The 27,959-nt window shown below is 38.5% G+C and overlaps 11 protein-coding genes and 2 pseudogenes across 11 annotated transcripts; 5 read left to right on the forward strand and 8 right to left on the reverse strand.

Moving 5' to 3' along the window:
* Positions 1-149: 149 nt before the first annotated feature.
* On the reverse strand, positions 150-1,278 carry LOC148959395 (uncharacterized). The gene has a single exon (XM_089110760.1). It carries the CDS (start codon positions 979-981, stop codon positions 352-354), a length of 630 nt encoding a protein of 209 aa, XP_088966886.1. The 5' UTR covers positions 982-1,278; the 3' UTR covers positions 150-351.
* Positions 1,279-3,341: 2,063 nt separating this feature from the next.
* LOC148959396 (histone H2B pseudogene) lies at positions 3,342-4,948 on the reverse strand (annotated as a pseudogene).
* A 139-nt stretch (positions 4,949-5,087) lies between these two features.
* LOC148959397 (histone H2A) lies at positions 5,088-5,870 on the forward strand. The gene has a single exon (XM_089110662.1). It carries the CDS (start codon positions 5,202-5,204, stop codon positions 5,583-5,585), a length of 384 nt encoding a protein of 127 aa, XP_088966788.1. The 5' UTR covers positions 5,088-5,201; the 3' UTR covers positions 5,586-5,870.
* Positions 5,871-7,043: 1,173 nt separating this feature from the next.
* On the reverse strand, positions 7,044-7,510 carry LOC148959398 (histone H4). Its single transcript, XM_089110663.1, has one exon. It carries the CDS (start codon positions 7,440-7,442, stop codon positions 7,131-7,133), a length of 312 nt encoding a protein of 103 aa, XP_088966789.1. The 5' UTR covers positions 7,443-7,510; the 3' UTR covers positions 7,044-7,130.
* Positions 7,511-8,088: 578 nt separating this feature from the next.
* On the forward strand, positions 8,089-8,794 carry LOC148959399 (histone H3). The gene has a single exon (XM_089110638.1). It carries the CDS (start codon positions 8,163-8,165, stop codon positions 8,571-8,573), a length of 411 nt encoding a protein of 136 aa, XP_088966764.1. The 5' UTR covers positions 8,089-8,162; the 3' UTR covers positions 8,574-8,794.
* A 1,641-nt stretch (positions 8,795-10,435) lies between these two features.
* On the reverse strand, positions 10,436-14,362 carry LOC148959400 (uncharacterized). The gene is made up of 2 exons (XM_089110893.1): positions 13,750-14,362; positions 10,436-11,023 (listed from the first exon to the last, which is right to left on the reverse strand). The coding sequence occupies exons 1-2, from the start codon at positions 13,996-13,998 to the stop codon at positions 10,604-10,606; spliced, it is 669 nt and encodes a 222-aa protein (XP_088967019.1). The 5' UTR covers positions 13,999-14,362; the 3' UTR covers positions 10,436-10,603.
* A 2,450-nt stretch (positions 14,363-16,812) lies between these two features.
* On the reverse strand, positions 16,813-17,977 carry LOC148959401 (histone H2B pseudogene; annotated as a pseudogene).
* A 140-nt stretch (positions 17,978-18,117) lies between these two features.
* Positions 18,118-18,923, forward strand: LOC135691507 (histone H2A). Its single transcript, XM_065209366.2, has one exon. It carries the CDS (start codon positions 18,231-18,233, stop codon positions 18,612-18,614), a length of 384 nt encoding a protein of 127 aa, XP_065065438.1. The 5' UTR covers positions 18,118-18,230; the 3' UTR covers positions 18,615-18,923.
* A 589-nt stretch (positions 18,924-19,512) lies between these two features.
* On the reverse strand, positions 19,513-19,972 carry LOC135689318 (histone H4). Its single transcript, XM_065206498.2, has one exon. It carries the CDS (start codon positions 19,902-19,904, stop codon positions 19,593-19,595), a length of 312 nt encoding a protein of 103 aa, XP_065062570.1. The 5' UTR covers positions 19,905-19,972; the 3' UTR covers positions 19,513-19,592.
* Positions 19,973-20,552: 580 nt separating this feature from the next.
* Positions 20,553-21,125, forward strand: LOC135689319 (histone H3). Its single transcript, XM_065206499.2, has one exon. It carries the CDS (start codon positions 20,626-20,628, stop codon positions 21,034-21,036), a length of 411 nt encoding a protein of 136 aa, XP_065062571.1. The 5' UTR covers positions 20,553-20,625; the 3' UTR covers positions 21,037-21,125.
* A 1,097-nt stretch (positions 21,126-22,222) lies between these two features.
* Positions 22,223-22,768, forward strand: LOC135680844 (uncharacterized). Its single transcript, XM_065195046.2, has 2 exons — positions 22,223-22,396; positions 22,553-22,768. The coding sequence occupies exons 1-2, from the start codon at positions 22,223-22,225 to the stop codon at positions 22,766-22,768; spliced, it is 390 nt and encodes a 129-aa protein (XP_065051118.2).
* Positions 22,769-24,264: 1,496 nt separating this feature from the next.
* Positions 24,265-25,941, reverse strand: LOC135683166 (uncharacterized). Its single transcript, XM_089110689.1, has 2 exons — positions 25,710-25,941; positions 24,265-25,519 (listed from the first exon to the last, which is right to left on the reverse strand). The coding sequence occupies exons 1-2, from the start codon at positions 25,820-25,822 to the stop codon at positions 24,265-24,267; spliced, it is 1,368 nt and encodes a 455-aa protein (XP_088966815.1). The 5' UTR covers positions 25,823-25,941.
* A 604-nt stretch (positions 25,942-26,545) lies between these two features.
* LOC135687911 (uncharacterized) lies at positions 26,546-27,543 on the reverse strand. The gene has a single exon (XM_089110690.1). It carries the CDS (start codon positions 27,517-27,519, stop codon positions 26,890-26,892), a length of 630 nt encoding a protein of 209 aa, XP_088966816.1. The 5' UTR covers positions 27,520-27,543; the 3' UTR covers positions 26,546-26,889.
* Between the last annotated feature and the right edge of the window lie 416 nt (positions 27,544-27,959).

Genomic DNA, 27,959 nt, shown 5'->3' on the forward strand with positions numbered 1-27,959 from the left:
CATTTCTATCAAACTAATAGCAATATTATGCTTGCTTTAACAGCCAACATAGAACTTCAGAATTATTTCATGCCATTTTCCTAACAAGGTTTTATTATTATTGTGCCAATCATTACAAGAACATCACAATCATTACTGGAAAGAACATCACAAAAAACAAAGTGGCAGACAAGGTTGAGTTGACTGTCACTGGCTTGGTGGGCCACCAGCTTTGAAAACTCTACATGTCATTTTTATGATATCAATGCAGCCGAAAGGGCTAATCCAGAACCGATGACCGACGATTTGGTAGCTTTTAAAAAAGCTGTTTGTTTATATGGTAAGTGGCAACATGACTTCGTTTTTCAACTCCTACTTCTTCGACTTTCCAGTCTTGGATTTCTTCCCAGCCGGTGATTTTGCTGTCTTCTTGCTGGCACTGGCAGCCTTTTTGGGTTTGCTCTTAACAGCAGCCGATGCCTTCTTACCAGCAGCCACTTTAGGCTTCTTTGCCACTTTGGCCTTGGGCTTCTTTGGTGACTTGTTGGCTCCACTGGCTTTCTTTGGTGTCGAGGCCTTCTTCTTTGCAGGGCTTTTCTTGGCTGAAGAGGCAGTCTTTTTGGCAGCAACCTTCTTCGCTGCTGCTGGCTTTTTCGCAACCTTTTTTGCAGCTACTGGCTTTTTCACTGCTGCAGGCTTCTTGGCGGCGACAGGCAGCTTGAACGATCCTGAAGCCCCTACCCCTTTCGTTTGGATGAGAGAACCAGAGGCGACCAGTTTTTTCAATGAGGCCTTAAGGTTTCTCTTCAGAGCACTCTCATCACCAAGACCTTTGTAATTAGACTGCAAATACTTGGCAATTTTCTGTCGCGATGACCCATTTCGCTCCTTCAAATTTCTGATTGCTTCCGCGATCATGTCCTTGTACGCAGGGTGTGCTGCAGGCTTCTTTGGCGCCGCTGCCTTCTTCGCTTTCTTTGGTGATGGAGCAGACGAATCCATGTTACTTGCGAGCTACTACTTCAATCAAAATGGTATCCAACTTTCACGAGAGTTTCCTCACTCCACTGCAGATAACAAATCAAAACAGCCCACCTTCGTTCGATGGAATATTTAAACCTCTTGCGATTAGGCGCCAAAACCCACGTGACCTTCAAAAGTTTAGGCCATCATGGCAGTCATTTTTGTGCTTCTTGCTAAAATTAATTGGCCCATATAGCCTTAGCCGTGGCAAATACAATCTTAAAAGCTTTCAAGTCAGCAGTATCATGTTACATAGTTGCATTGTTAGCCTTTGCAATGCGACTTTGGTGATTATTGAAGCAAAATATTCAATTTCAAGTGGTATTGCTCAACCTGCCTTCAAACGTTGTTTGGTTATTTGCTTTTACAGTCGTCACACCACCTGTTCTTAACCATGAAAAGGCAAGTTTAAAACGAACATGCATTGATGGGATCAGAAAAATGTAGTAGCCTTTCTTGATGACCACAAAAAACGCATAATATGGGCCAAATTTGATTTTTAAGAAACACAGTACAATTTTACCAACAAACTGTTTCGAATACTAACTTTTTTACCCTTCGGTCTAAAATATTGGCTTTACATTTGATTACATAATCTATCTGGCAATTTATTAAAAAACTTATTGCAATAAAAAACTACTCTTGTGTCATCAATGAGCGGTGGAGGCCCTCAATAAAGGTAGAGTCGAAAACCTATCCCCCATAAGCAGCAGTTCTTGGGCGGGGTTAGGGGTTGACAAAACGAAAGGAAGTTTAGAAATATTTTAATAGAAAAACAAACCTGTTTCAAGTTTAAGGTAAGAAAACTTTTTCAAAAAAAGCACACTATCACAGAATGACAGAAGCAATCATTGTCAGAATTGAATGTGATCAAAGATAAATGGCAAAAGAATGCACTAATTCATGTTTGATTTTTTTTATTTCTATGCAGTGATCTCAGTAATTAATTAGAAAAGTCCCCACCAAAAGGCTTTTCTTGTCGAGAAGATGAAACGGAACTTCACCATAAAAATATGAGTAATGTTTTTTTTCCATGCATTTTATATTATACGTAATAAGAAAAGGTCTTGAATGGTGTTTTCGATTGCTTAGAATAGAATACTTCTGATTTTATCAAGATGCTGTGCTTAGAGGGTGATTGATCAACTACCAATTGATTATAATTCTTGTGCAAGTGCGAATGAGTCAATGTTTATTTAATGACGTTCTAAATTAAGTAAGAGTTGATGTACTAGCTATTTTTAGAAGTTTCCATGCAACATTGAACGCATTTATTGGATTTTTCCTGCATCGCCATTATTATCATTACCAAAAACGAAAGAGTTTCAAGGCATGTTGTATAAATGCGAAGAAGAATCGCCACAAGAAGAACAAGCCAGGAGGCTTGTTTTCAAAGGAGGGGGCTATGTTAGAACACAGGGTTCCCATTCATTGCAGGACATCACATGACAATTGCATCATTGCGCTGCAATTGCATCAGCTTCTGTAAATTGTATTATTCTTAAGGTATATAAGGGGTGGCTTTATAGTTAGGTTCAGTCTTGCCGTAAGATTGACGAACTCCGTGTACCTTGTCGCTAGCTTGCAGAATTGTGTTTGCCGTTACATTGTCGCCGTTAGCCATTTAAGACATTTTTAGTCGTTTGCCGTAAACTGATGAATTAGAAGAAGTGTATAGAGAATTGGATAACAGTTTTTGCCGTATTTATCGTGTACGTTTCTGCGAACGACCTACGAACTCACATTTGTAAAACCCCCTTTTTAAGTGGTTTTACAAAATCATATAGAAACAATAGAATCGAAAGCTTGGCACACTAAGAGAAAATTTTACCGATGGCGATATTTTGATCTATTCTACGTTTTGACTACAGAAATTGAATTTTCATTCCAGATTCGATAATGAAGGTGTGTGTATTTCAACGGGATAAATTGCTGAGCTATGCTGACACCGCTGACACAGGCATGTAAACCAAAATAGCTCGAACTGCTCGTATTTGCTTTATAAGGACAAAATTTAAATGGCAGGCAAGCATTAGTAAATTTCAACATTTAGGAACATTTTTGAAGGAAAAGGTTTAAGTTGAAATAACACTAAAAACATTCCACAATTTGCAGTTATGTCAATCATACAGTGAGTGCCTAGAAATTTTGTGTGGATGTCAGTTGGAAGTAATATCATTATCCTTTTGAAAATGTAATTTACTTCTTGAATTGCTTGAATGGATCCAAATGCTATTTATCTTTTTAATTTATTTGAAAATAATATCATTCCTCAAACAACGTTTCTTGGCCTAGATGGCCGCTAGCTTAAAAGGCCAACAAAAATTAAACCCAATACAACTAAGCATGTGTTATATAAGGCTCTAATTACAAAAGGCTTCAATAAAATTATAACATAACCAACTATGGGCAAACAATACTACTTAGATTCATAAAAAAACGATAGCAATTTGTTTCCTTTTTTCAAACTATCAATAACATATTTGTAAAGCATAAAGTTGAAAAAGTAAGGAGCTAAAAGTCATAGGGATTGTTGTTACAAGAGCTGTTCTTTTTCAGAAGCAATTTATTGGGTTATTATTCATACAAACTTGTTGTTTTTATTGAAAAAGTTTACATTTGGAAATATCATGTTTATTTTATATAAAAAGTTTTGTCGTAAATCATCATAGCCTAGTTACAATCCAATCAAATATTATACATACAACTCTACAATTTACTCTTCTCGATTTCAAGAACATGAGAGCTCATCCTAAATACAGGCAACGAACAGTGTACTTTACAATTAAATATACAAGACAAGTATGGTTCAAAATTGAGTGTTGTCAAAGGCTGCGTATGTACACACATTTCTGTTTTTTAAGTTATATGGCCTTCAAGGTTTTCAACAGATACCCTGCTGAATGATTAAACTAAAGGAAACGGTTATTTCTTAATGTTGTGGAATGTTAGGAACATTAAGGCTATATAAAATTATATAAAATTTAGAACTAAGAACATTCTTATAGGCTTTTTCACATATCTCTAAGAGCATTGTAAGCCGATATACGTCCAACGAACCCTCCTCGTAGTGGAATGTCGGGGGTTCTGTACAAATTATCGTGCCTTTTTGGTTTTTTAATTTTCCATCGAATATGTATGGCAATATTGCATCAAATGTGTATAGCCTGTCAAACGTTGACAAATCATGTATTGTAACATTTTAACGTGTTTGGCTTATCACAATTTTGCTTCCACGGTAAGTGTCAATTCGAGAGTTTACGGCACACAAAGAAAGTAGTAAGTGCCAGCCATAACGCCCTCCTCTGTCCTCCCCTCTCGTGAAAAATAAATAGGCCCCACATCGTGTGTGTTAGTGGGTATAGCAACGAGATTGGTTAATTTGGTAGCTTTTAAAAAAGCTGTTTTGGATTGTAGACGACGAGAAAAACTCGTTCGTGTAAACGACAAGTTTACTTGCTGCTTGTGTACTTGGTGACGGCCTTGGTGCCCTCACTGACAGCATGCTTGGCAAGTTCACCGGGAAGGAGAAGCCTGACGGCAGTCTGGATTTCCCTCGAAGTGATCGTTGCCTTCTTGTTGTAGTGGGCGAGACGCGAAGCTTCTTGAGCAATCCTTTCGAAGATGTCGTTGACAAAGGAGTTCATGATGCTCATGGCCTTGCTTGAAACGCCGGTATCGGGATGGACTTGCTTAAGTACCTTGTAGATGTAAATCGAGTAGCTCTCCTTGCGCTTTTTCGACCTCTTCTTATCTCCAGAGGCAGCCTTGCCTCCTTTCTTGCCAACCCCTGCTTTCTTCTCCCCCTTCTTGGCAACCTTTGGGGCCTGTTTTCCTCCTTTTGCTGGGGCGTCAGACATCTTGAAATCTTGAAATGAAGAAAATTCAATTTCGACTTGCGAGAACTTTCGATAGACAGAGCAACACTGATCTGGTCTTTTGGCGCCAACGCAAGCTTTTAGTATATTTGTTGGCAGCTGAGTGATTAGCTCGAAGGCCATGTGACACACGTCGATTCGCTCTCTCGTGTTCGCTTATTGTTCGCGGTCGATAGCGGGGGTGTTGATTGGTAGATCTCGAGTAAATGCCCTTTACAAATCGACCACTTTGGCGGGCAAGCAGGCAGTTGCGAACAAATTCGTTTATCTTACAGCAAGGGACCATTTTGTTTTTCAATTTGAAACTGCCAGTGTAGAAACATGTCTGGACGCGGAAAAGGAGGAAAAGCTAAGGCCAAGGCAAGGTCTAGGACATCCAGAGCTGGTCTTCAGTTCCCAGTCGGACGTATCCACCGATTGTTGAGAAAGGGAAACTATGCTGAACGAGTTGGATCGGGGGCTCCCGTCTATTTGGCGGCCGTACTCGAGTATCTCTCGGCAGAAATCTTGGAGTTGGCTGGCAATGCCGCCAGGGACAACAAGAAGTCAAGAATCATCCCTCGACACTTGCAGCTTGCAATCAGAAACGACGAGGAGCTGAACAAATTGCTGAGTGGAGTGACCATTGCACAAGGTGGTGTCCTGCCCAACATTCAGGCAGTACTCTTACCAAAGAAGACCGAGCAGAAAGCTCCAAAATCATAAAGTTTGGACTCACTTGTTGGCCCGGCCCACTTGTTCATAAAAAACGGTTTTTTTAAAAACCACCACGAAAACTGATTTGGTGTACCTGCTTGTCACACACACGATAGGCACATTCTTTGTAAAGGCTATCGATGTACACATATATCCAACTAGTTACATTTTATGTAAAATGGCAATCGATTTTCACATATCTAATATCTGATAATTAGGATTGTAGGCTACATTCGATTGGGAGTAGCTAGTGTTTGGCTGACATGACATTCGATGTTTTCATGCTGCTTCTCGAGGGCTGTGCACCATTGAGACTACATTCATAGCCTGAAATAATGATATGCGGCCTAATAAGGAATACATGCATCAAGAGAATGAGAAACAACATTCAACAGCAAATAACTAACTTTGGTTTAAAATATGTTTAAGATATCCATCTAGTTACATTTTATGTAAAATGGCAATCGATTTTCACATATCTAATATCTGATAATAAGGATTGTAGGCTACATTCGATTGGGAGTAGCTAGTGTTTGGCTGACATGACATTCGATGTTTTCATGCTGCTTCTCGAGGGCTGTGCACCATTGAGACTACTTTCATAGCCTGAAATAATGATATGCGGCCTAATAAGGAATACATGCATCAAGAGAATGAGAAACAACATTCAACAGCAAATAACTAACTTTGGTTTAAAATATGTTTAAGATATCCATCTAGTTACATTTTATGTAAAATGGCAATCGATTTTCACATATCTAATATCTGATAATAAGGATTGTAGGCTACATTCGATTGGGAGTAGCTAGTGTTTGGCTGACATGACATTCGATGTTTTCATGCTGCTTCTCGAGGGCTGTGCACCATTGAGACTACTTTCATAGCCTGAAATAATGATATGCGGCCTAATAAGGAATACATGCATCAAGAGAATGAGAAACAACATTCAACAGCAAATAACTAACTTTGCTTTAAAATGAAATAACTATGGTTTACTATTTGGCTATTTCAAGTTGGTGATCAGATGGTCTTTCTTTTTCTTTATACTTTCCCGTGTGCAAGTGCTATTTGTTTATCCTAGGGAGTACAGAAATACAGTAAAGCTATATAGTTTCAGTTTCGTTTTGAAAAAGCATCTCTGGAAGGAATTACAATATCTTTATAACGCCTTTGCATTCTTATACTATCTTTCATTCAGTCTTCTAAACAAAGTTGACATTTCGAATTCTTGCTGTCTGCCTACGAATTAACTGACCTTTCTTTGTGTTCAAAAAATTGGACATGTACTTCCTCAACCGGGATATATAGATAGATATTAACTGTATGTTCTTTTGTGAATGGTATTAAAGGGTCTTGATTTCAAAACGGTTGAGTTAAAATGAGCTAAGAAAAGTTTCAATTAAGACCCCCTATGATCGTGTTAATCGTGTGTTGTCACAAGGTTTAAAACATTGGGTAACATTGGCATTTATGGTAGCTTTTAAAAAAGCTGTTTGTGTTGTTGAAGAAGGCGAGCCACTCCAGTCGTTCGTCCAGTAAACAGGACGACGCAACTTAACCGCCAAATCCGTACAATGTTCGGCCTTGTCTCTTCAAAGCGTAGACGACATCCATGGCGGTGACAGTCTTTCGCTTGGCATGTTCTGTGTACGTGACTGCATCACGAATGACGTTCTCGAGGAAAACCTTGAGAACACCTCGTGTCTCTTCGTAAATGAGACCAGAGATTCTCTTTACTCCTCCACGACGAGCCAATCGGCGAATGGCTGGCTTGGTGATGCCTTGGATGTTGTCACGAAGAATCTTTCGATGACGCTTGGCACCTCCTTTGCCAAGACCCTTTCCTCCTTTTCCTCTTCCAGACATGATTGATGAAAATTAGCAATGTAAGTGCAAACTACAATACGCTAAGCAAGTGAACTGCCCGAACTGTGAACTGCAGGGTTTAGATTCAGTAGAAAAGGCGAACGTATTAGGAGCACTTTCTTTATCCTGCCCTGCCATGTTGGTTGCTTGGTTGGCGCCTTTTGAACTCTACTCAAGCAAAGTGTACGAAAACTCTTAAAACTCTACCGACGCTTTGTTCTACATATCCATTTTCTGATGACTTTTTATACTCACGTTTTAGTCTGACAAGAATGTCAGACGAAATACTTGAGAATGTTTAAACTTTTTGCTCTTTTCAAGGCCATTTTTGAATTTTGTTCCACAAAAAGATTGTTCGCAAACATCATTTACGTAAAAGGTTGCTATTATTGCCAATAACCGAGCCAAAAAATACTCAAAATTAAAAGAGAGTAATTTAAAATTGTTGAATCCTCTAAAAATGTCGCGATTTCTGTTTCCCCCAACTTTAAATCAGATCGTAAGAATGTTGTTCAGAACAAGACTACTGGCAGCTCGAAAGTTTAGGGAACAAGCAGCCAATGGGCTTCTTGTTTTTGTCATCTGGCTTCTGTTCTCCCGGCATGTCACGTGGCTTGCTGAATGATTTCAAATTGAAGTCGAATGGCGCCATTTTGCAGATTGATATCTGTTGTGCCTACCGCTCAGTCACCACGTAAATTTCTTCGTTGAGGTATTAAAATGGCTCGTACAAAGCAGACTGCAAGAAAATCAACTGGAGGAAAAGCTCCTCGCAAACAATTGGCAACCAAGGCTGCACGAAAGAGTGCCCCAGCAACTGGAGGAGTAAAGAAACCTCACAGATATAGGCCCGGCACAGTTGCTCTGAGAGAGATTCGTAGATACCAGAAGTCGACCGAGTTGTTGATCAGGAAACTGCCCTTCCAAAGGCTCGTCCGAGAAATAGCCCAAGACTTCAAGACAGACCTGCGCTTTCAGAGCTCGGCAGTGATGGCCCTTCAAGAGGCATCAGAAGCTTATCTAGTTGGACTGTTTGAAGACACCAACTTGTGCGCCATTCATGCCAAACGTGTTACCATTATGCCAAAGGACATACAACTGGCCAGAAGGATTCGAGGGGAGAGAGCTTAATTCAACAAGCAAATTTCATCTTGTCGATGAATTCTTTGAAAAAACGGTTTTTTTAAAAACCACCACGAACACCAGAGATTATATTTCTCCAGCCAGAATACACACGACATGGTCGACTCAAATCAGTTTACTTTTGTTCATATGTTTCATATATATGTTCATGTGTATACAAAAAATCTTTAGATATGTACAATTTGAAAACGTGGAGAAATAAATTTAAAGCAAGCATTATCTGAATGAAGGGAATTCTTAAAGAGGGAGGTCTTTAACAAGCAAACTACTTTGGCTTGGACTTCCTCCATATCTATGAATTGTCAACTTTGCTTAGAAGGCTGATTTATAGAGCATTAAATTTTTTCCTTCCATGTTGGTAAGTCATTTTCCTTCCAACCAAATTTCAGCACCAAGGAAACTAAGATATCCAAAACTGCATGTTTTCTTATATCTCTACTTACTTACAAGTAGATCTTGCTCAACAGTGATTCAAGTCTTCAGTCCAAAGTATAACTTTACTACAAAGTTCTTTCTTGCTATCCATTCACAATTGCACAGCCAAGAGAGAATGGAGGGAATTACTCCTCACAAAATCACCTGTAATGTAAATCATTGCATACTGTGTACAATGGGGAAATAAAATATATCATTTACCACATTTTCATACTGCTAGACTCACATTCAAGTAAATGTAAAATGCAAATTTTTTCTCATGATCAACACTTTAGGCAAACAAGACAAAAGGCTAAAATTGCACTCAAAACAATAATGCATGTATACATTATTGGTATTATTGGTGCAAAAAGTTTTCAGATTCTGCTAACCCCATGTTAAGATTGATTGAAAATGTTGGGGTCATAGTAAATAAACAATATATAATATATATTCCCTATGCAGTTAAATCATAGCCAACCTCTCATAGCCAATCATAGACGACTAGACTTAATGCTTGTATTCACATGATAAACTCTGATTGTGTAAATAGATTGTAAAAAAAGATTCTTCAAAGAGCAACTTCACAACCTACCAAAAATTGGCTTCATGAGAATAGACTAAATTTTTTACATGCTTATCATTAAGGTCATTGCCCATCAAGATCCCCTCCTGTCAATCCAGTCTTGATATTTATAGTTTGGATTTAAAAGTGCAATTTCTATCACAATACCAAATGCTTTAGACTGTGTGGGACAAATACAAGTGCACTTGCAGTTTTTGTTCTCAACATAATTAACTGACTTTTTAAATGATGAATCTAATTACCTATCTTGTAAGGGTTTTTCAAGCTCACAGCATCACTACACAAGGGTTATGTATCTATGTGTTGTCCAAAGTTGTCTCTTGCTGTTTATTAATCTAAAAACCCGTCAAAGGCAGCCCACCCCTACTGTCAAACCAGTTTTGAGGTATAGTGGGAATGCACATTGGCAAATGAAATGCTACTTCAATTTGCATAACTGACAGCTCCTAATAATACAACCAAAAATATATCATTAACTCTATCAATGCATTTTTTGCTTATTTTCAAGAGAGTGTGCATTTGCAATTGTGTAGTCAAAATAATTTAATGAGTGCTTGGCATTACCTGAAATTAGCTGAAATTGGCTGTAATGATGCTGAATCCTCCTATCTATATCGTAAATATAGAAGCTTGAAATGTAACCATAAAACTGTTAAGCTTGCTCTTTCATTTCTATCAAACTAATAGCAATATTATGCTTGCTTTAACAGCCAACATAGAACTTCAGAATTATTTCATGCCATTTTCCTAACAAGGTTTTATTATTATTGTGCCAATCATTACAAGAACATCACAATCATTACAGGAAAGAACATCACAAAAAACAAAGTGGCAGACAAGGTTGAGTTGACTGTCACTGGCTTGGTGGGCCACCAGCTTTGAAAACTCTACATGTCATTTTTATGATATCAATGCAGCCGAAAGGGCTAATCCAGAACCGATGACCGACGATTTGGTAGCTTTTAAAAAAGCTGTTTGTTTATATGGTAAGTGGCAACATGACTTCGTTTTTCAACTCCTACTTCTTCGACTTTCCAGTCTTGGATTTCTTCCCAGCCGGTGATTTTGCTGTCTTCTTGCTGGCACTGGCAGCCTTTTTGGGTTTGCTCTTAACAGCAGCCGATGCCTTCTTACCAGCAGCCACTTTAGGCTTCTTTGCCACTTTGGCCTTGGGCTTCTTTGGTGACTTGTTGGCTCCACTGGCTTTCTTTGGTGTCGAGGCCTTCTTCTTTGCAGGGCTTTTCTTGGCTGAAGAGGCAGTCTTTTTGGCAGCAACCTTCTTCGCTGCTGCTGGCTTTTTCGCAACCTTTTTTGCAGCTACTGGCTTTTTCACTGCTGCAGGCTTCTTGGCGGCGACAGGCAGCTTGAACGATCCTGAAGCCCCTACCCCTTTCGTTTGGATGAGAGAACCAGAGGCGACCAGTTTTTTCAATGAGGCCTTAAAGGGCCACTCCAGCCCAAAAATTTTTTCTGAGATTTTTGCATAAATTGGTAGTTAGTCGAGAAAAAGAAGCTATCGTGAATTTTTTTTTCGAAAAGCTTAACTCGTTTTCCAGATATAGACGCTCAAAGTTGAGAATCACCGTAAAAATACGACAAAATTTTTTTCGGAAAAAGTACCTTGTGACGTATGAAGGGACCATTGTTTCAACATTCGGCGCTATTGTTATACGTTCGCACTGAAATTCGCACGACTCGGTAGAGGCTCGGAAGAGGCGATTCATGTCGGAATCTCGGTTGTCGTTTTATTTATTTTCCTTCATTGCGATTGATGTTCAGCGGAGGCTTCCAGCCAACATGGACTAGTAATTCGACAAATCAAAGATGGAAGCTTCAACCTGAACGCATACCCTCATCTTGGCAACGCAGCAAGCTTTTTAATATGGAATGCTTCACGAATTTTCAGATGTGAATGGATTTCTGACCGAAGGCATTTCTTATCGTCGTGTCATCTCAGGAATTTCCAGGGAGCTGAATAATAATTGATGTCTCACCGCATTAGAAGAAGAACCCCATTCACAAAATGGAAACTTTCCCGTAAGTCACAATTCATCCTTATTATCATTTTACTATGTTGAATGTTAGGCGAAACTGCAGGGTGTAAAGGTTTGGAGGGGGTTTGGGGATGGTGTGACACGCACCCCCTAAGCAACGCAATTTGCCGGGCTTTGAGAAAAACTTCGTACTCTAAATACAAGTTTTCTAACAGTCTTGTGAACTGTCCCCCAAATAGTCAGAAATGTGGTAATATGAAAAGTACAACAGGGGCTCTCAAGCAAAATGTCACATAAAATAGTACCAAAAGTAGAAGTTTGCTACTTTTTTGTACCAATAAGGGGGCCTGAGCCTCCTAGCACTACATCCCTGCCAATGATCTGTGCACTACACCTTTGCCCGAGGTATAGATGTGTAAAATTTCTCAGGGTTTGTCTGATGTTTCCCTGAACCCTTTTTCTTCATGTTCTACCATGTTCTGCCTTCAATTTTGGAGTTCTGCCTATTTCATCATAGAATTGATGCACAATTTCAAAATTTTGCCAGATCAATATCCAGGGCAAAAGATCTACTACCCCAAAGAAAAAACATGGAATTTACACCCTTGGTTTTGGAAAAAAGATGTGTCATATCCTCATTCTAATGTTTTAAAGGCAGAATTGTTTATATTTGTTAAAATTACCTTGCTATTCTAGCATTGATTCATATAAGCATGGCCTATATCATTTAAATTCATCTTTGTGTTACTTCAAGTTAATATCCTTAGATGCTATTTGCTATAGTAACAGTGGTTGCCCTTTCACCCCTAAATTTCTCTTTGATCCTTTTAAATATCTATACTCTGAATGCCCCTGAGTGTCCAAGTTTCTTTGATCATTTTATGTTTTAATATGACTCAAAAGTAAATTTCACTGTTATGTTAGTATTTATCCCTGTCAACCTTATTATTCTAGGCATAAAAAGGTAACAAACTCTTTTATGGATCAGCAGAAAGGATCTTGCAAAAAAATGCTAGATGAAGGTTGGAGATTACATGCATTCTGTTATCTGGCTACTGGCTTTGGGGGAGTGATAACTCACCCCTTTTTCCTTGCAAGAGTTACCACAAAGACCTGAACACATTATTCTGTTTTTGTATTAACATTTTTACAAAGGAGACTATTTTTAAAATTATCAAAATTTTATATATAATTTGGTCATATCTATATAATGTTTGCAAATCCACTGCTATTATTTAAAACTAGTAACAACATATATATAGTAGGTTGAAATTCTGACAGCTTAAAGGGGCTGACAAGGCCCCTGTAATAGCTTAAAGGTTAAATACAAAAATTATATTTACACAAGTATATTGAAAAAGTTGAATTATTAATATAATCTCAAATCCCTTTTTTGTTTGTATAAAAACAAATTTATAATTTTTGAAAAAGTTGACTAATGGTAGGTTTCTAGTCTTGTCTTGAAAGTTTGTATACTTTCTTGTCCATGCCCTCGATTGTCCTGGTTTATTTCTAATAAGTCATAGTCATGTTGATATGAAGCTCTTCATCCTAATGAATATGTTGTATCAATTCATACAGCTTTCATTCCCGGTATACTGGTTTTGTTTTGGTCTTTCCTCTCGAATTAATTGCGCGATGGTTTTTTAGCTGTTGCACTAAAGGAAGAGCTGATGAAAAAGCGCGAATCTTCTTTTTAAAATCAGGGAACTGGCCTGCCAATATAAATTGCTTCAAAAGCAACATTCCACGAAAGTCTGTCAACATCCTCATGTCTCTGTCTCGCTGGCCTACTTTGACAATTTGACTTCTCTGTCAGAAAGATTCGTGCGATAAAAAACTTCCATATTCGATCAGAATATCAAGACTGATGAGCGATACTTCTCTCTTTATATCGATTCCAGATAAAAGTCTGGCCTACTAACAAACATGCCGCTGCTAGGCCCTGTCTGCCATTTCGCTAGGTTCTCGTTGACCCTTTGGACAGCCGATGATACTTGCCGCGAACTTACCGAGGCCGAAAATGCTTGTGACGTCAATCCGGAGATCTCCGATAACACGGTTGAAAAACAATTCAACTCAATGACCATTTTACAAACGCTAATAACTACAAAACGGTTAGAGATATGAAAAAAATAATAACAGATTCGTTTTCAGGAGGTCTGATTACATCGTGTTCTGAAATAAAAATTTTGGGCTGGAGTGGCCCTTTAAGGTTTCTCTTCAGAGCACTCTCATCACCAAGACCTTTGTAATTAGACTGCAAATACTTGGCAATTTTCTGTCGCGATGACCCATTTCGCTCCTTCAAATTTCTGATTGCTTCCGCGATCATGTCCTTGTACGCAGGGTGTGCTGCAGGCTTCTTTGGCGCCGCTGCCTTCTTCGCTTTCTTTGGTGATGGAGCAGACGAATCCATGTTACTTGCGAGCTACTACTTCAATCAAAATGGTATCCAACTTTCACGAGAGTTTCCTCACTCCACTGCAGATAACAAATCAAAACAGCCCACCTTCGTTCGATGGAATATTTAAACCTCTTGCGATTAGGCGCCAAAACCCACGTGACCTTCAAAAGTTTAGGCCATCATGGCAGTCATTTTTGTGCTTCTTGCTAAAATTAATTGGCCCATATAGCCTTAGCCGTGGCAAATACAATCTTAAAAGCTTTCAAGTCAGCAGTATCATGTTACATAGTTGCATTGTTAGCCTTTGCAATGCGACTTTGGTGATTATTGAAGCAAAATATTCAATTTCAAGTGGTATTGCTCAACCTGCCTTCAAACGTTGTTTGGTTATTTGCTTTTGCAGTCGTCACACCACCTGTTCTTAACCATGAAAAGGCAAGTTTAAAACGAACATGCATTGATGGGATCAGAAAAATGTAGTAGCCTTTCTTGATGACCACAAAAAACGCATAATATGGGCCAAATTTGATTTTTAAGAAACACAGTACAATTTTACCAACAAACTGTTTCGAATACTAACTTTTTTACCCTTCGGTCTAAAATATTGGCTTTACATTTGATTACATAATCTATCTGGCAATTTATTAAAAAACTTATTGCAATAAAAAACTACTCTTGTGTCATCAATGAGCGGTGGAGGCCCTCAATAAAGGTAGAGTCGAAAACCTGTCCCCCATAAGCAGCAGTTCTTGGGCGGGGTTTGGGGTTGACAAAACGAAAGGAAGTTTAGAAATATTTTAAAAGAAAAACAAACCTGTTTCAAGTTTAAGGCAAGAAAACTTTTTTAAAAAAAGGCACACTATCACAGAATGACAGAAGCAATCATTGTCAGAATTGAATGTGATGAAAGTAAAGATCAAAGATAAATGGCAAAAGAATGCACTAATTCATGTTTGATTTTTTTTATTTCTATGCAGTGGTCTCAGTAATTAATTAGAAAAGTCCCCACCAAAAGGCTTCTCTTGTCTTCTTGTCGAGAAGATGAAACGGAACTTCACCATAAAAATATGAGTAATCTTTTGTTTCCATGCATTTTATATTATACGTAATAAGGAAAGGTCTTGAATGGTGTTTTCGATTGCTTAGAATAGAATACTTCTGATTTTATCAAGATGCTGTGCTTAGAGGGTGATTGATCAACTACCGATTGATTATAATTCTTGTGCAAGTGCGAATAAGTCAATGTTTTTTTTAATGACGTTCTAAATTAAGTAAGAGTTGATGTACTAGCTATTTTTAGAAGTTTCCATGCAACATTGAACGCATTTATTGGATTTTTCCTGCATCGCCATTATTATCATTACCAAAAACGAAAGAGTTTCAAGGCATGTTGTATAAATACGAAGAAGAAACGCCACAAGAAGAACAAGCCAGGAGGCTTGTTTTCAAAGGAGGGGTCTATGTTAGAACACAGGGTTCCCATTCATTGCAGGACATCACATGACAATTGCATCATTGCGCTGCAATTGCATCAGCTTCTGTAAATTGTATTATTCTTCAGGTATATAAGGGGTGGCTTTATAGTTAGGTTCAGTCTTGCCGTAAGATTGACGAACTCCGTGTACCTTGTCGCTAGCTTGCAGAATTGTGTTTGCTGTACATTGTCGCCGTTAGCCATTTAAGATATTTTTAGTCGTTTGCCGTAAACTGATGAATTAGAAGAAGTGTATAGAGAATTGGATAACAGTTTTTGCCGTATTTATCGTGTACGTTTCTGCGAACGACCTACGAACTCACATTTGTAAAACCCCCTTTTTAAGTGGTTTTACAAAATCATATAGAAACAATAGAATCGAAAGCTTGGCACACTAAGAGAAAATTTTACCGATGGCGATATTTTGATCTTTTCTACGTTTTGACTACAGAAATTGAATTTTCATTCCAGATTCGATAATGAAGGTGTGTGTATTTCAACGGGATAAATTGCTGAGCTATGCTGACACCGCTGACACAGGCATGTAAACCAAAATAGCTCGAACTGCTCGTATTTGCTTTATAAGGACAAAATTTAAATGGCAGGCAAGCATTAGTAAATTTCAACATTTAGGAACATTTTTGAAGGAAAAGGTTTAAGTTGAAATAATACTAAAAACATTCCACAATTTGCAGTTATGTCAATCATACAGTGAGTGCCTAGAAATTTTGTGTGGATGTCAGTTGGAAGTAATATCATTATCCTTTTGAAAATGTAATTTACTTCTTGAATTGCTTGAATAGATCCAAATGCTATTTATCTTTTTAATTTATTTGAAAATAATATCATTCCTCAAACAACGTTTCTAGGCCTAGATGGCCCCTAGCTTAAAACGTCAACAAAAATTAAACCCAATACAACTAAGCATGTGTTATATAAGGCTCTAATTACAAAAGGCTTCAATAAAATTATAACATAACCAACTATGGGCAAACAATACTACTTAGATTCATAAAAAAAACGATAGCCTTTTTTCAAACTATCAATAACATATTTGTAAAGCATAAAGTTGAAAAAGTAAGGAGCTATAAGTCATAGGGATTGTTGTTGCAAGAGCTGTTCTTTTTCAGAAACAATTTATTGGGTTATTATTCATACAAACTTGTTGTTTTTATTGAAAAAGTCTACATTTGGAAATATCATGTTTATTTTATATAAAAAGTTTTGTCGTAAATCATCATAGCCTAGTTACAATCCAATCAAATATGATACATACAACTCTACAATTTACTCTTCTCGATTTCAAGAACATGAGAGCTCATCCTAAATACAGGCAACGAACAGTGTACTTTACAATTAAATATACAAGACAAGTATGGTTCAAAATTGAGTGTTGTCAAAGGCTGCGTATGTACACACATTTCTGTTTTTTAAGTTATATGGCCTTCAAGGTTTTCAACAGATACCCTGCTGAATGATTAAACTAAAGGAAACGGTTATTTCTTAATGTTGTGGAATGTTAGGAACATTAAGGCTATATAAAATTATATAAAATTTAGAACTAAGAACATTCTTATAGGCTTTTTCACATATCTCTAAGAGCATTGTAAGCCGATATACGTCCAACGAACCCTCCTCGTAGTGGAATGTCGGGGGTTCTGTACAAATTATCGTGCCTTTTTGGTTTTTTAATTTTCCATCGAATATGTATGGCAATATTGCATCAAATGTGTATAGCCTGTCAAACGTTGACAAATCATGTATTGTAACATTTTAACGTGTTTGGCTTATCACAATTTTGCTTCCACGGTAAGTGTCAATTCGAGAGTTTACGGCACACAAAGAAAGTAGTAAGTGCCAGCCATAACGCCCTCCTCTGTCCTCCCCTCTCGTGAAAAATAAATAGGCCCCACATCGTGTGTGTTAGTGGGTATAGCAACGAGATTGGTTAATTTGGTAGCTTTTAAAAAAGCTGTTTTGGATTGTAGACGACGAGAAAAACTCGTTCGTGTAAACGACAAGTTTACTTGCTGCTTGTGTACTTGGTGACGGCCTTGGTGCCCTCACTGACAGCATGCTTGGCAAGTTCACCGGGAAGGAGAAGCCTGACGGCAGTCTGGATTTCCCTCGAAGTGATCGTTGCCTTCTTGTTGTAGTGGGCGAGACGCGAAGCTTCTTGAGCAATCCTTTCGAAGATGTCGTTGACAAAGGAGTTCATGATGCTCATGGCCTTGCTTGAAACGCCGGTATCGGGATGGACTTGCTTAAGTACCTTGTAGATGTAAATCGAGTAGCTCTCCTTGCGCTTTTTCGACCTCTTCTTATCTCCAGAGGCAGCCTTGCCTCCTTTCTTGCCAACCCCTGCTTTCTTCTCCCCCTTCTTGGCAACCTTTGGGGCCTGTTTTCCTCCTTTTGCTGGGGCGTCAGACATCTTGAAATCTTGAAATGAAGAAAATTCAATTTCGACTTGCGAGAACTTTCGATAGACAGAGCAACACTGATCTGGTCTTTTGGCGCCAACGCAAGCTTTTAGTATATTTGTTGGCAGCTGAGTGATTAGCTCGAAGGCCATGTGACACACGTCGATTCGCTGTCTCGTGTTCGCTTATTGTTCACGGTCGATAGCGGGGGTGTTGATTGGTAGATCTCGAGTAAATGCCCTTTACAAATCGACCACTTTGGCGGGCAAGCAGGCAGTTGCGAACAAATTCGTTTATCTTACAGCAAGGGACCATTTTGTTTTTCAATTTGAAACTGCCAGTGTAGAAACATGTCTGGACGCGGAAAAGGAGGAAAAGCTAAGGCCAAGGCAAGGTCTAGGACATCCAGAGCTGGTCTTCAGTTCCCAGTCGGACGTATCCACCGATTGTTGAGAAAGGGAAACTATGCTGAACGAGTTGGATCGGGGGCTCCCGTCTATTTGGCGGCCGTACTCGAGTATCTCTCGGCAGAAATCTTGGAGTTGGCTGGCAATGCCGCCAGGGACAACAAGAAGTCAAGAATCATCCCTCGACACTTGCAGCTTGCAATCAGAAACGACGAGGAGCTGAACAAATTGCTGAGTGGAGTGACCATTGCACAAGGTGGTGTCCTGCCCAACATTCAGGCAGTACTCTTACCAAAGAAGACCGAGCAGAAAGCTCCAAAATCATAAAGTTTGGACTCACTTGTTGGCCCGGCCCACTTGTTCATAAAAAACGGTTTTTTTAAAAACCACCACGAAAACTGATTTGGTGTACCTGCTTGTCACACACACGATAGGCACATTCTTTGTAAAGGCTATCGATGTACACATATATCCAACTAGTTACATTTTATGTAAAATGGCAATCGATTTTCACATATCTAATATCTGATAATTAGGATTGTAGGCTACATTCGATTGGGAGTAGCTAGTGTTTGGCTGACATGACATTCGATGTTTTCATGCTGCTTCTCGAGGGCTGTGCACCATTGAGACTACATTCATAGCCTGAAATAATGATATGCGGCCTAATAAGGAATACATGCATCAAGAGAATGAGAAACAACATTCAACAGCAAATAACTAACTTTGCTTTAAAATGAAATAACTATGGTTTACTATTTGGCTATTTCAAGTTGGTGATCAGATGGTCTTTCTTTTTCTTTATACTTTCCCGTGTGCAAGTGCTATTTGTTTATCCTAGGGAGTACAGAAATACAGTAAAGCTATAAAGTTTCAGTTTCGTTTTGAAAAAGCATCTCTGGAAGGAATTACAATATCTTTATAACGCCTTTGCATTCTTATACTATCTTTCATTCAGTCTTCTAAACAAAGTTGACATTTCGAATTCTTGCTGTCTGCCTACGAATTAACTGACCTTTCTTTGTGTTCAAAAAATTGGACATGTACTTCCTCAACCGGGATATATAGATAGATATTAACTGTATGATCTTTCGTGAATGGTATTAAAGGGTCTTGATTTCAAAACGGTTGAGTTAAAATGAGCTAAGAAAAGTTTCAATTAAGACCCCCTATGATCGTGTGTTGTCACAAGGTTTAAAACATTGGGTAACATTGGCATTTATGGTAGCTTTTAAAAAAGCTGTTTGTGTTGTTGAAGAAGGCGAGCCACTCCAGTCGTTCGTCCAGTAAACAGGACGACGCAACTTAACCGCCAAATCCGTACAATGTTCGGCCTTGTCTCTTCAAAGCGTAGACGACATCCATGGCGGTGACAGTCTTTCGCTTGGCATGTTCTGTGTACGTGACTGCATCACGAATGACGTTCTCGAGGAAAACCTTGAGAACACCTCGTGTCTCTTCGTAAATGAGACCAGAGATTCTCTTTACTCCTCCACGACGAGCCAATCGGCGAATGGCTGGCTTGGTGATGCCTTGGATGTTGTCACGAAGAATCTTTCGATGACGCTTGGCACCTCCTTTGCCAAGACCCTTTCCTCCTTTTCCTCTTCCAGACATGATTGATGAAAATTAGCAATGTAAGTGCAAACTACAATACGCTAAGCAAGTGAACTGCCCGAACTGTGAACTGCAGGGTTTAGATTCAGTAGAAAAGGCGAACGTATTAGGAGCACTTTCTTTATCCTGCCCTGCCATGTTGGTTGCTTGGTTGGCGCCTTTTATAACTCTACTCAAGCAAAGTGTACGAAAACTCTTAAAACTCTACCGACGCTTTGTTCTACATATCCATTTTCTGATGACTTTTTATACTCACGTTTTAGTCTGACAAGAATGTCAGACGAAATACTTGAGAATGTTTAAACTTTTTGCTCTTTTCAAGGCCATTTTTGAATTTTGTTCCACAAAAAGATTGTTCGCAAACATCATTTACGTAAAAGGTTGCTATTATTGCCAATAACCGAGCCAAAAAATACTCAAAATTAAAAGAGAGTAATTTAAAATTGTTGAATCCTCTAAAAATGTCGCGATTTCTGTTTGCCCCAACTTTAAATCAGATCGTAAGAATGTTGTTCAGAACAAGACTACTGGCAGCTCGAAAGTTTAGGGAACAAGCAGCCAATGGGCTTCTTGTTTTTGTCATCTGGCTTCTGTTCTCCCGGCATGTCACGTGGCTTGCTGAATGATTTCAAATTGAAGTCGAATGGCGCCATTTTGCAGATTGATATCTGTTGTGCCTACCGCTCAGTCACCACGTAAATTTCTTCGTTGAGGTATTAAAATGGCTCGTACAAAGCAGACTGCAAGAAAATCGACTGGAGGAAAAGCTCCTCGCAAACAATTGGCAACCAAGGCTGCACGAAAGAGTGCCCCAGCAACTGGAGGAGTAAAGAAACCTCACAGATATAGGCCCGGCACAGTTGCTCTGAGAGAGATTCGTAGATACCAGAAGTCGACCGAGTTGTTGATCAGGAAACTGCCCTTCCAAAGGCTCGTCCGAGAAATAGCCCAAGACTTCAAGACAGACCTGCGCTTTCAGAGCTCGGCAGTGATGGCCCTTCAAGAGGCATCAGAAGCTTATCTAGTTGGACTGTTTGAAGACACCAACTTGTGCGCCATTCATGCCAAACGTGTTACCATTATGCCAAAGGACATACAACTGGCCAGAAGGATTCGAGGGGAGAGAGCTTAATTCAACAAGCAAATTTCATCTTGTCGATGAATTCTTTGAAAAAACGGTTTTTTTAAAAACCACCACGAACACCAGAGATTATATTTCTCCAGCCAGAATACACACGACATGGTCGACTCAAATCAGTTTACTTTTGTTCATATGTTTCATATATATGTTCATATGTTTCATATATATGTTCATGTGTATACAAAAAATCTTTAGATATGTACAATTTGGAAACGTGGAGAAATAAATTTAAAGCAAGCATTATCTGAATGAAGGGAATTCTTAAAGAGGGAGGTCTTTAACAAGCAAACTACTTTGGCTTGGACTTCCTCCATATCTATGAATTGTCAACTTTGCTTAGAAGGCTGATTTATAGAGCATTAAATTTTTTCCTTCCATGTTGGTAAGTCATTTTCCTTCCAACCAAATTTCAGCACCAAGGAAACTAAGATATCCAAAACTGCATGTTTTCTTATATCTCTACTTACTTACAAGTAGATCTTGCTCAACAGTGATTCAAGTCTTCAGTCCAAAGTATAACTTTACTACAAAGTTCTTTCTTGCTATCCATTCACAATTGCACAGCCAAGAGAGAATGGAGGGAATTACTCCTCACAAAATCACCTGTAATGTAAATCATTGCATACTGTGTACAATGGGGAAATAAAATATATCATTTACCACATTTTCATACTGCTAGACTCACATTCAAGTAAATGTAAAATGCAAATTTTTTCTCATGATCAACACTTTAGGCAAACAAGACAAATTAGCATGAAGGCTAAAATTGCACTCAAAACAATAATGCATGTATACATTATTGGTATTATTGGTGCAAAAAGTTTTCAGATTCTGCTAACCCCATGTTAAGATTGATTGAAAATGTTGGGGTCATAGTAAATAAACAATATATAATATATATTCCCTATGCAGTTAAATCATAGCCAACCTCTCATAGCCAATCATAGACGACAAAACTTAATGCTTGTATTCACATGATAAACTCTGATTGTGTAAATAGATTGTAAAAAAAGATTCTTCAAAGAGCAACTTCACAACCTACCAAAAATTGGCTTCATGAGAATAGACTAAATTTTTTACATGCTTATCATTAAGGTCATAGAGTACCGAAGTGTGACGTCAGGTTACCATGGAGTCACTTTTTACTGGTTCTAAACAAACGTCCGCTTGAACCAACATGGCGGCCATTACGATAAGTGCTCTCACGGCTTTCTTCTCGGACGAGCCGAAATCAATCCAACGAGGTGAAAATCACTTCAGATCCGACCATGTTGAATCTTTTTATTATTCTGATGGAGTAATTCGAGGATCAGTGCACGCTAGTATGAAGAACAAGTCCTATAAAGTTACGGTAAGCGAATATAATGTATCTTATTACCCTAGCTCCTAACATTATATTTTGTAGTAGGCCTAACGATTATTCATGATTATTCTTTAAGTTTATCATTCTTCTTCCCTTTTCATCTTAGAATTCCAAGTTAAATTCTGGTCTCTTCTTTAAATTTAGGTATTCCTCCGTAATGATGAAATAATATCATCTGAGTGTGAATGTCCTCGTGGAAGTTACAAGTGTGCTCATGCCGCTGCAATTATAATCCATGGGATCCACAACCTTAGTCGAACAGATGTCGAGTGCGAATGGAAGAAGCAGAAGGCTCCGCTAGATGTAAAATCTGTAGAAGAACTCTATCCATGCCCAAAAGAATACAACTGTCTTAAATGAGAGGTTAATGATGATGATAGGTCCTGGTTCTACCAAGAACTCAAAAAGTATGGCAGCTTTACTGGTACTTTGTGGCTTCTCTCTCCCGAACCAGCAAAAGCTCTACTCCCAATTACCCCCGTTGAAGACATCATTGTATCATCAGAATTCATTAATCATAATAACCAGCGTGAATATCTTGTTAAAAAATTAGAAATCACTGCAGAACAGCGGTTGAAAGTGAATCAAGTCACCATAAAACAACGAGAAAACCCCTCTTGGCATATTTTACGAAAGGGAAGACTGACTGCAAGCAATTTTGGGAGTGTGCTAAAGGCTAAAAAAGCAACTCCATCGTTCATCAAGCGAGTCCTTGGCCAGTATGATTTGTCTGGAGTAAAGGCCATTCACTGGGGGATCGTTAATGAAAATGAGGCAAGGAAAGTATTTGAGCAGAAAACAAATTTAAAGGTAGAGGATTCCGGGCTATGGCTTGAATTGTCTGGCATCTTGGGTGCCTCCCCTGATGGCTTAATTGATGAAAATGCATTGCTCGAAATAAAATGCCCTTACAGCCAGAGAGAGTGCACCATTGAGGAAGCAATCAGATCAGAAAACTTTTATATAAAAAAATATGATGATGGTGTGTATCAACTGAAACAAACACACGATTACTGGCATCAAATTCAAGGCCAGCTTCACTTGACTGACAGGGAAGTTTGCTTTTTTGTTGTTTGGACAACAAAACAATCCCTTATTATTCAAATCAAGAAAGATCCTGCATGGGCTGAGAATCTGCTCATTTTGAAGGACTTTTACATAAAAAATATGATTCCTGCATTTGCAAAAGATCTTTTGTAATTGTATTTTACAAGTATTTGTCTAAATATTATAATTGCTTGTCTTTCAAATGGTGTATACATCAAAGTTAATAAAACAAGAAAATTTCACAGTACAATCCAACACAATTTTTGAGTATGATGTATTGATCAGTATGATTAAGTTTTTAATTAGTATGATTGATTTTATGGAAATAAACAGCATCCAGTTTTGAATATAAGACAATCTTTATTGCAAACTGTAAAGGGCAACCAAACATTTGAAAGAATGTTAAGTCCTGGGCAAATGAGCTGAACATTACATTCAACAACATTCAAGTTTGAGGTAAAGAAAAAATCCAACTAACTTGGCAATCTTACTCAGTCAATGAACATTTTAGTAAAGTATTTCAGTAAAGTTTTAGTAAACAAAATGTGGTTAGTGGCATGTTCATTTGATTTTGCCTCTCACCTGAAGAAATACTGAATATTTATCCACAATCTGCCTGTATAAATTTTGAACTGACCACAGTTGCTCACTTGGCAATGGGTATGTAATGTTCAGTTCACTTGTCCAGGGCTTTTTTAAGTCTGTAATTTATATGCTATTCAAAAATAGGGTTGAGGCTCAAAATTAATTCTAGTCAAGTTGATTTCAAATTTTTGTTTATGTTCTGACATTTTGACATTAAAAGAAAATTATGTTAAATCTACAGTGTCTCTGATTTCTCTGATGAGTGAGTTTTGCAAGTTGACCAGCCCAGCACACAGTTTTAAAAGTGTTTCAGAGTAGCATCGAAGGTATGGTGGAATAAAGCTTAAGATCTTAAAATCTTTAAGCCTTGCGTTTGCTCGTTCCACATGAATTCTGCATCGTGCAATTGTTTTTGTGAGCTTTATTTCGCTTGAATTAAACTTTCCATTATATAAGAATGGGGGAATGTTCACGGAAACACCTGGGGGAAGAATATCTGTTATTAAAAACCCCTTGTCTGCCAGTATCAAATCTCCTGCTTCAAAATGATGTAACACTCCAGATTTTTCAACAATGGCTTTATCAGATGTTGAGCCAGGAAACAGTTTGCTTACATAAGTAATGACAGCATTTGGTGCAACCCCAATCAGTGTCTTGAATGAGTTCATTCCTCGGTATGTTGAATAGATCAGTTTCTGTTCACTCATCAAGCCAGGGGCAGCGACCTCAATATCAGTGCAGTCAATGATCATTTTACAATGGCCAAACAATGAAAATGATTCAGGCATAGAGGTTCTGTTCTTTTCCCTTGAAGGCACAGTTTTTAAACAGTCCTCATAAAGCAGCTTGCAAAGTACATGAACAAATGTTAATATTATATTACTGATCGTTGAAGTGCTACAGTGAAAAAGCTCAGCCAAGTGCAGGTTTGTATAGTTCTGTCGTACTTTCATTAGGGTTATAAAAACTTGATCTTCCAACAAAATCTTGTCAACTTTCCAGCCATAATAGTAGTCGATATCATTTGAGAACCGTCTTACAAAATTTACAACGATAAGGAATATATCCTTATTTGTTAGGCCAGTCTCCATGCAAATTACCTCATCTTTCAGTGATAATACGGAGTAAACTTCCCTCTGGTACGTCCCTTTAATTTTCAAATCCTTTACTTCCTTTCTTAGATTTTCTACTTCAATTTGAAGCAGAACTTCTTGAGTTGGCGTTTCTGTGTTGTTTTCTCTTGAAGTGGAGGCAGCAGAGGCGTAATACTGTTCAACGATGTCTGAAACTAACATTAGGCCACTTGGATTTTCGGGAGCTGGCTTTACCTTTTTAGCAATTTTCGGCTTTCGTACTTCGGTGGTTGGAAAGAATTTATCTGCATTTCTTTTGAAGATTTCGGGGCCATTTACTTTTAATTCGTCGCGGAAATGGCAGCTACAAACACGCGAATGACTTCCCGGAGCTCGGTCTTGTCGTCTAAAAAAATAAATTTAATACGTATCTATTTAATCAAGCATCTAACCATAATATTAGCTATGGTTTAAAATGCTTTTGACAATATAAAAGCCATTAAATCAAGACTACCATAAGACAAAGATAATTGCCATGAGGCAACACGAAGATAACACGAAGATAACACGAAGTGAACCAACTAAAACATTCTTACCTCAACAGCTTTTTCCACCGTTCAAACTCACTAGGGCTCTTAGGAAATCTATAAAATTTGCATGTCTCCCTTTCTGACTGATGATTGCAGTCCGGGGCAAAACACTGTACCATTTTTCTTCGCCTATGTTTTGCTACTCGAAACCAGACGCCATGATGAAAACTTTGTTTAGAACCAGTTGAAACGCTTCCATGGCAACCTGACGTCACGACTTCGGTACTCTATTGCCCATCAAGATCCCCTCCTGTCAATCCAGTCTTGATATTTATAGTTTGAATTTAAAAGTGCAATTTCTATCACAATACCAAATGCTTTAGACTGTGTGGGACAAATACAAGTGCACTTGCAGTTTTTGTTCTCAACATAATTAACTGACTTTTTAAATGATGAATCTAATTACCTATCTTGTAAGGGTTTTTCAAGCTCACAGCATCACTACACAAGGGTTATGTATCTATGTGTTGTCCAAAGTTGTCTCTTGCTGTTTATTAATCTAAAAACCCGTCAAAGGCAGCCCACCCCTACTGTCAAACCAGTTTTGAGGTATAGTGGGAATGCACATTGGCAAATGAAATGCTACTTCAATTTGCATAACTGACAGCTCCTAATAATACAACCAAAAATATATCATTAACTCTATCAATGCATTTTTTGCTTATTTTCAAGAGAGTGTGCATTTGCAATTGTGTAGTCAAAATAATTTAATGAGTGCTTGGCATTACCTGAAATTAGCTGAAATTGGCTGAAATGATGCTGAATCCTCCTATCTATATCGTAAATATAGAAGCTTGAAATGTAACCATAAAACTGTTAAGCTTGCTCTTTCATTTCTATCAAACTAATAGCAATATTATGCTTGCTTGCTTTAACAGCCAACATAGAACTTCAGAATTATTTCATGCCATTTTCCTAACAAGGTATTATTATTATTGTGCCAATCATTACAAGAACATCACAATCATTACAGGAAAGAACATCACAAAAAACAAAGTGGCAGACAAGGTTGAGTTGACTGTCACTGGCTTGGTGGGCCACCAGCTTTGAAAACTCTACATGTCATTTTTATGATATCAATGCAGCCGAAAGGGCTAATCCAGAACCGATGACCGACGATTTGGTAGCTTTTAAAAAAGCTGTTTGTTTATATGGTAAGTGGCAACATGACTTCGTTTTTCAACTCCTACTTCTTCGACTTTCCAGTCTTGGATTTCTTCCCAGCCGGTGATTTTGCTGTCTTCTTGCTGGCACTGGCAGCCTTTTTGGGTTTGCTCTTAACAGCAGCCGATGCCTTCTTACCAGCAGCCACTTTAGGCTTCTTTGCCACTTTGGCCTTGGGCTTCTTTGGTGACTTGTTGGCTCCACTGGCTTTCTTTGGTGTCGAGGCCTTCTTCTTTGCAGGGCTTTTCTTGGCTGAAGAGGCAGTCTTTTTGGCAGCAACCTTCTTCGCTGCTGCTGGCTTTTTCGCAACCTTTTTTGCAGCTACTGGCTTTTTCACTGCTGCAGGCTTCTTGGCGGCGACAGGCAGCTTGAACGATCCTGAAGCCCCTACCCCTTTCGTTTGGATGAGAGAACCAGAGGCGACCAGTTTTTTCAATGAGGCCTTAAGGTTTCTCTTCAGAGCACTCTCATCACCAAGACCTTTGTAATTAGACTGCAAATACTTGGCAATTTTCTGTCGCGATGACCCATTTCGCTCCTTCAAATTTCTGATTGCTTCCGCGATCATGTCCTTGTACGCAGGGTGTGCAGCAGGCTTCTTTGGCGCCGCTGCCTTCTTCGCTTTCTTTGGTGATGTAGCAGACGATTCCATGTTACTTGCGAGCTACTACTTCAATCAAAATGGTATCCAACTTTTACGAGAGTTTCCTCACTCCACTGCAGATAACAAATCAAAACAGCCCACCTTCGTTCGATGGAATATTCAAACCTCTTGCGATTAGGCGCCAAAACCCACGTGACCTTCAAAAGTTTAGGCCATCATGGCAGTCATTTTTGTGCTTCTTGCTAAAATTAATTGGCCCATATAGCCTTAGCCGTGGCAAATACAATCTTAAAAGCTTTCAAGTCAGCAGTATCATGTTACATAGTTGCATTGTTAGCCTTTGCAATGCGACTTTGGTGATTATTGAAGCAAAATATTCAATTTCAAGTGGTATTGCTCAACCTGCCTTCAAACGTTGTTTGGTTATTTGCTTTTGCAGTCGTCACACCACCTGTTCTTAACCATGAAAAGGCAAGTTTAAAACGAAC

The sequence above is a fragment of the Rhopilema esculentum genome, chromosome 10, assembly GCF_057945365.1.
Source record: "Rhopilema esculentum isolate cy_ngs chromosome 10, ASM5794536v1, whole genome shotgun sequence".
In the NCBI taxonomy this organism is placed as follows: domain Eukaryota; kingdom Metazoa; phylum Cnidaria; class Scyphozoa; order Rhizostomeae; family Rhizostomatidae; genus Rhopilema; species Rhopilema esculentum.

Coding starts and splice junctions, on each gene's coding strand:
- LOC148959395 (XM_089110760.1), bottom strand. CDS start 981: ATGGATTCGTCTGCTCCATCACCAAAGAAAGCGAAGAAGGCAGCGGCG.
- LOC148959397 (XM_089110662.1), top strand. CDS start 5,202: ATGTCTGGACGCGGAAAAGGAGGAAAAGCTAAGGCCAAGGCAAGGTCT.
- LOC148959398 (XM_089110663.1), bottom strand. CDS start 7,442: ATGTCTGGAAGAGGAAAAGGAGGAAAGGGTCTTGGCAAAGGAGGTGCC.
- LOC148959399 (XM_089110638.1), top strand. CDS start 8,163: ATGGCTCGTACAAAGCAGACTGCAAGAAAATCAACTGGAGGAAAAGCT.
- LOC148959400 (XM_089110893.1), bottom strand. CDS start 13,998: ATGGATTCGTCTGCTCCATCACCAAAGAAAGCGAAGAAGGCAGCGGCG. Junction 11,024..13,749: donor TTTTTATTTCAGAACACGAT/GTAATCAGACCT, acceptor TGGCCCTTTAAG/GCCTCATTGAAAAAACTGGT.
- LOC135691507 (XM_065209366.2), top strand. CDS start 18,231: ATGTCTGGACGCGGAAAAGGAGGAAAAGCTAAGGCCAAGGCAAGGTCT.
- LOC135689318 (XM_065206498.2), bottom strand. CDS start 19,904: ATGTCTGGAAGAGGAAAAGGAGGAAAGGGTCTTGGCAAAGGAGGTGCC.
- LOC135689319 (XM_065206499.2), top strand. CDS start 20,626: ATGGCTCGTACAAAGCAGACTGCAAGAAAATCGACTGGAGGAAAAGCT.
- LOC135680844 (XM_065195046.2), top strand. CDS start 22,223: ATGGCGGCCATTACGATAAGTGCTCTCACGGCTTTCTTCTCGGACGAG. Junction 22,397..22,552: donor ACAAGTCCTATAAAGTTACG/GTAAGCGAATAT, acceptor CTTTAAATTTAG/GTATTCCTCCGTAATGATGA.
- LOC135683166 (XM_089110689.1), bottom strand. CDS start 25,822: ATGGTACAGTGTTTTGCCCCGGACTGCAATCATCAGTCAGAAAGGGAG. Junction 25,520..25,709: donor CGGTGGAAAAAGCTGTTGAG/GTAAGAATGTTT, acceptor TTATTTTTTTAG/ACGACAAGACCGAGCTCCGG.
- LOC135687911 (XM_089110690.1), bottom strand. CDS start 27,519: ATGGAATCGTCTGCTACATCACCAAAGAAAGCGAAGAAGGCAGCGGCG.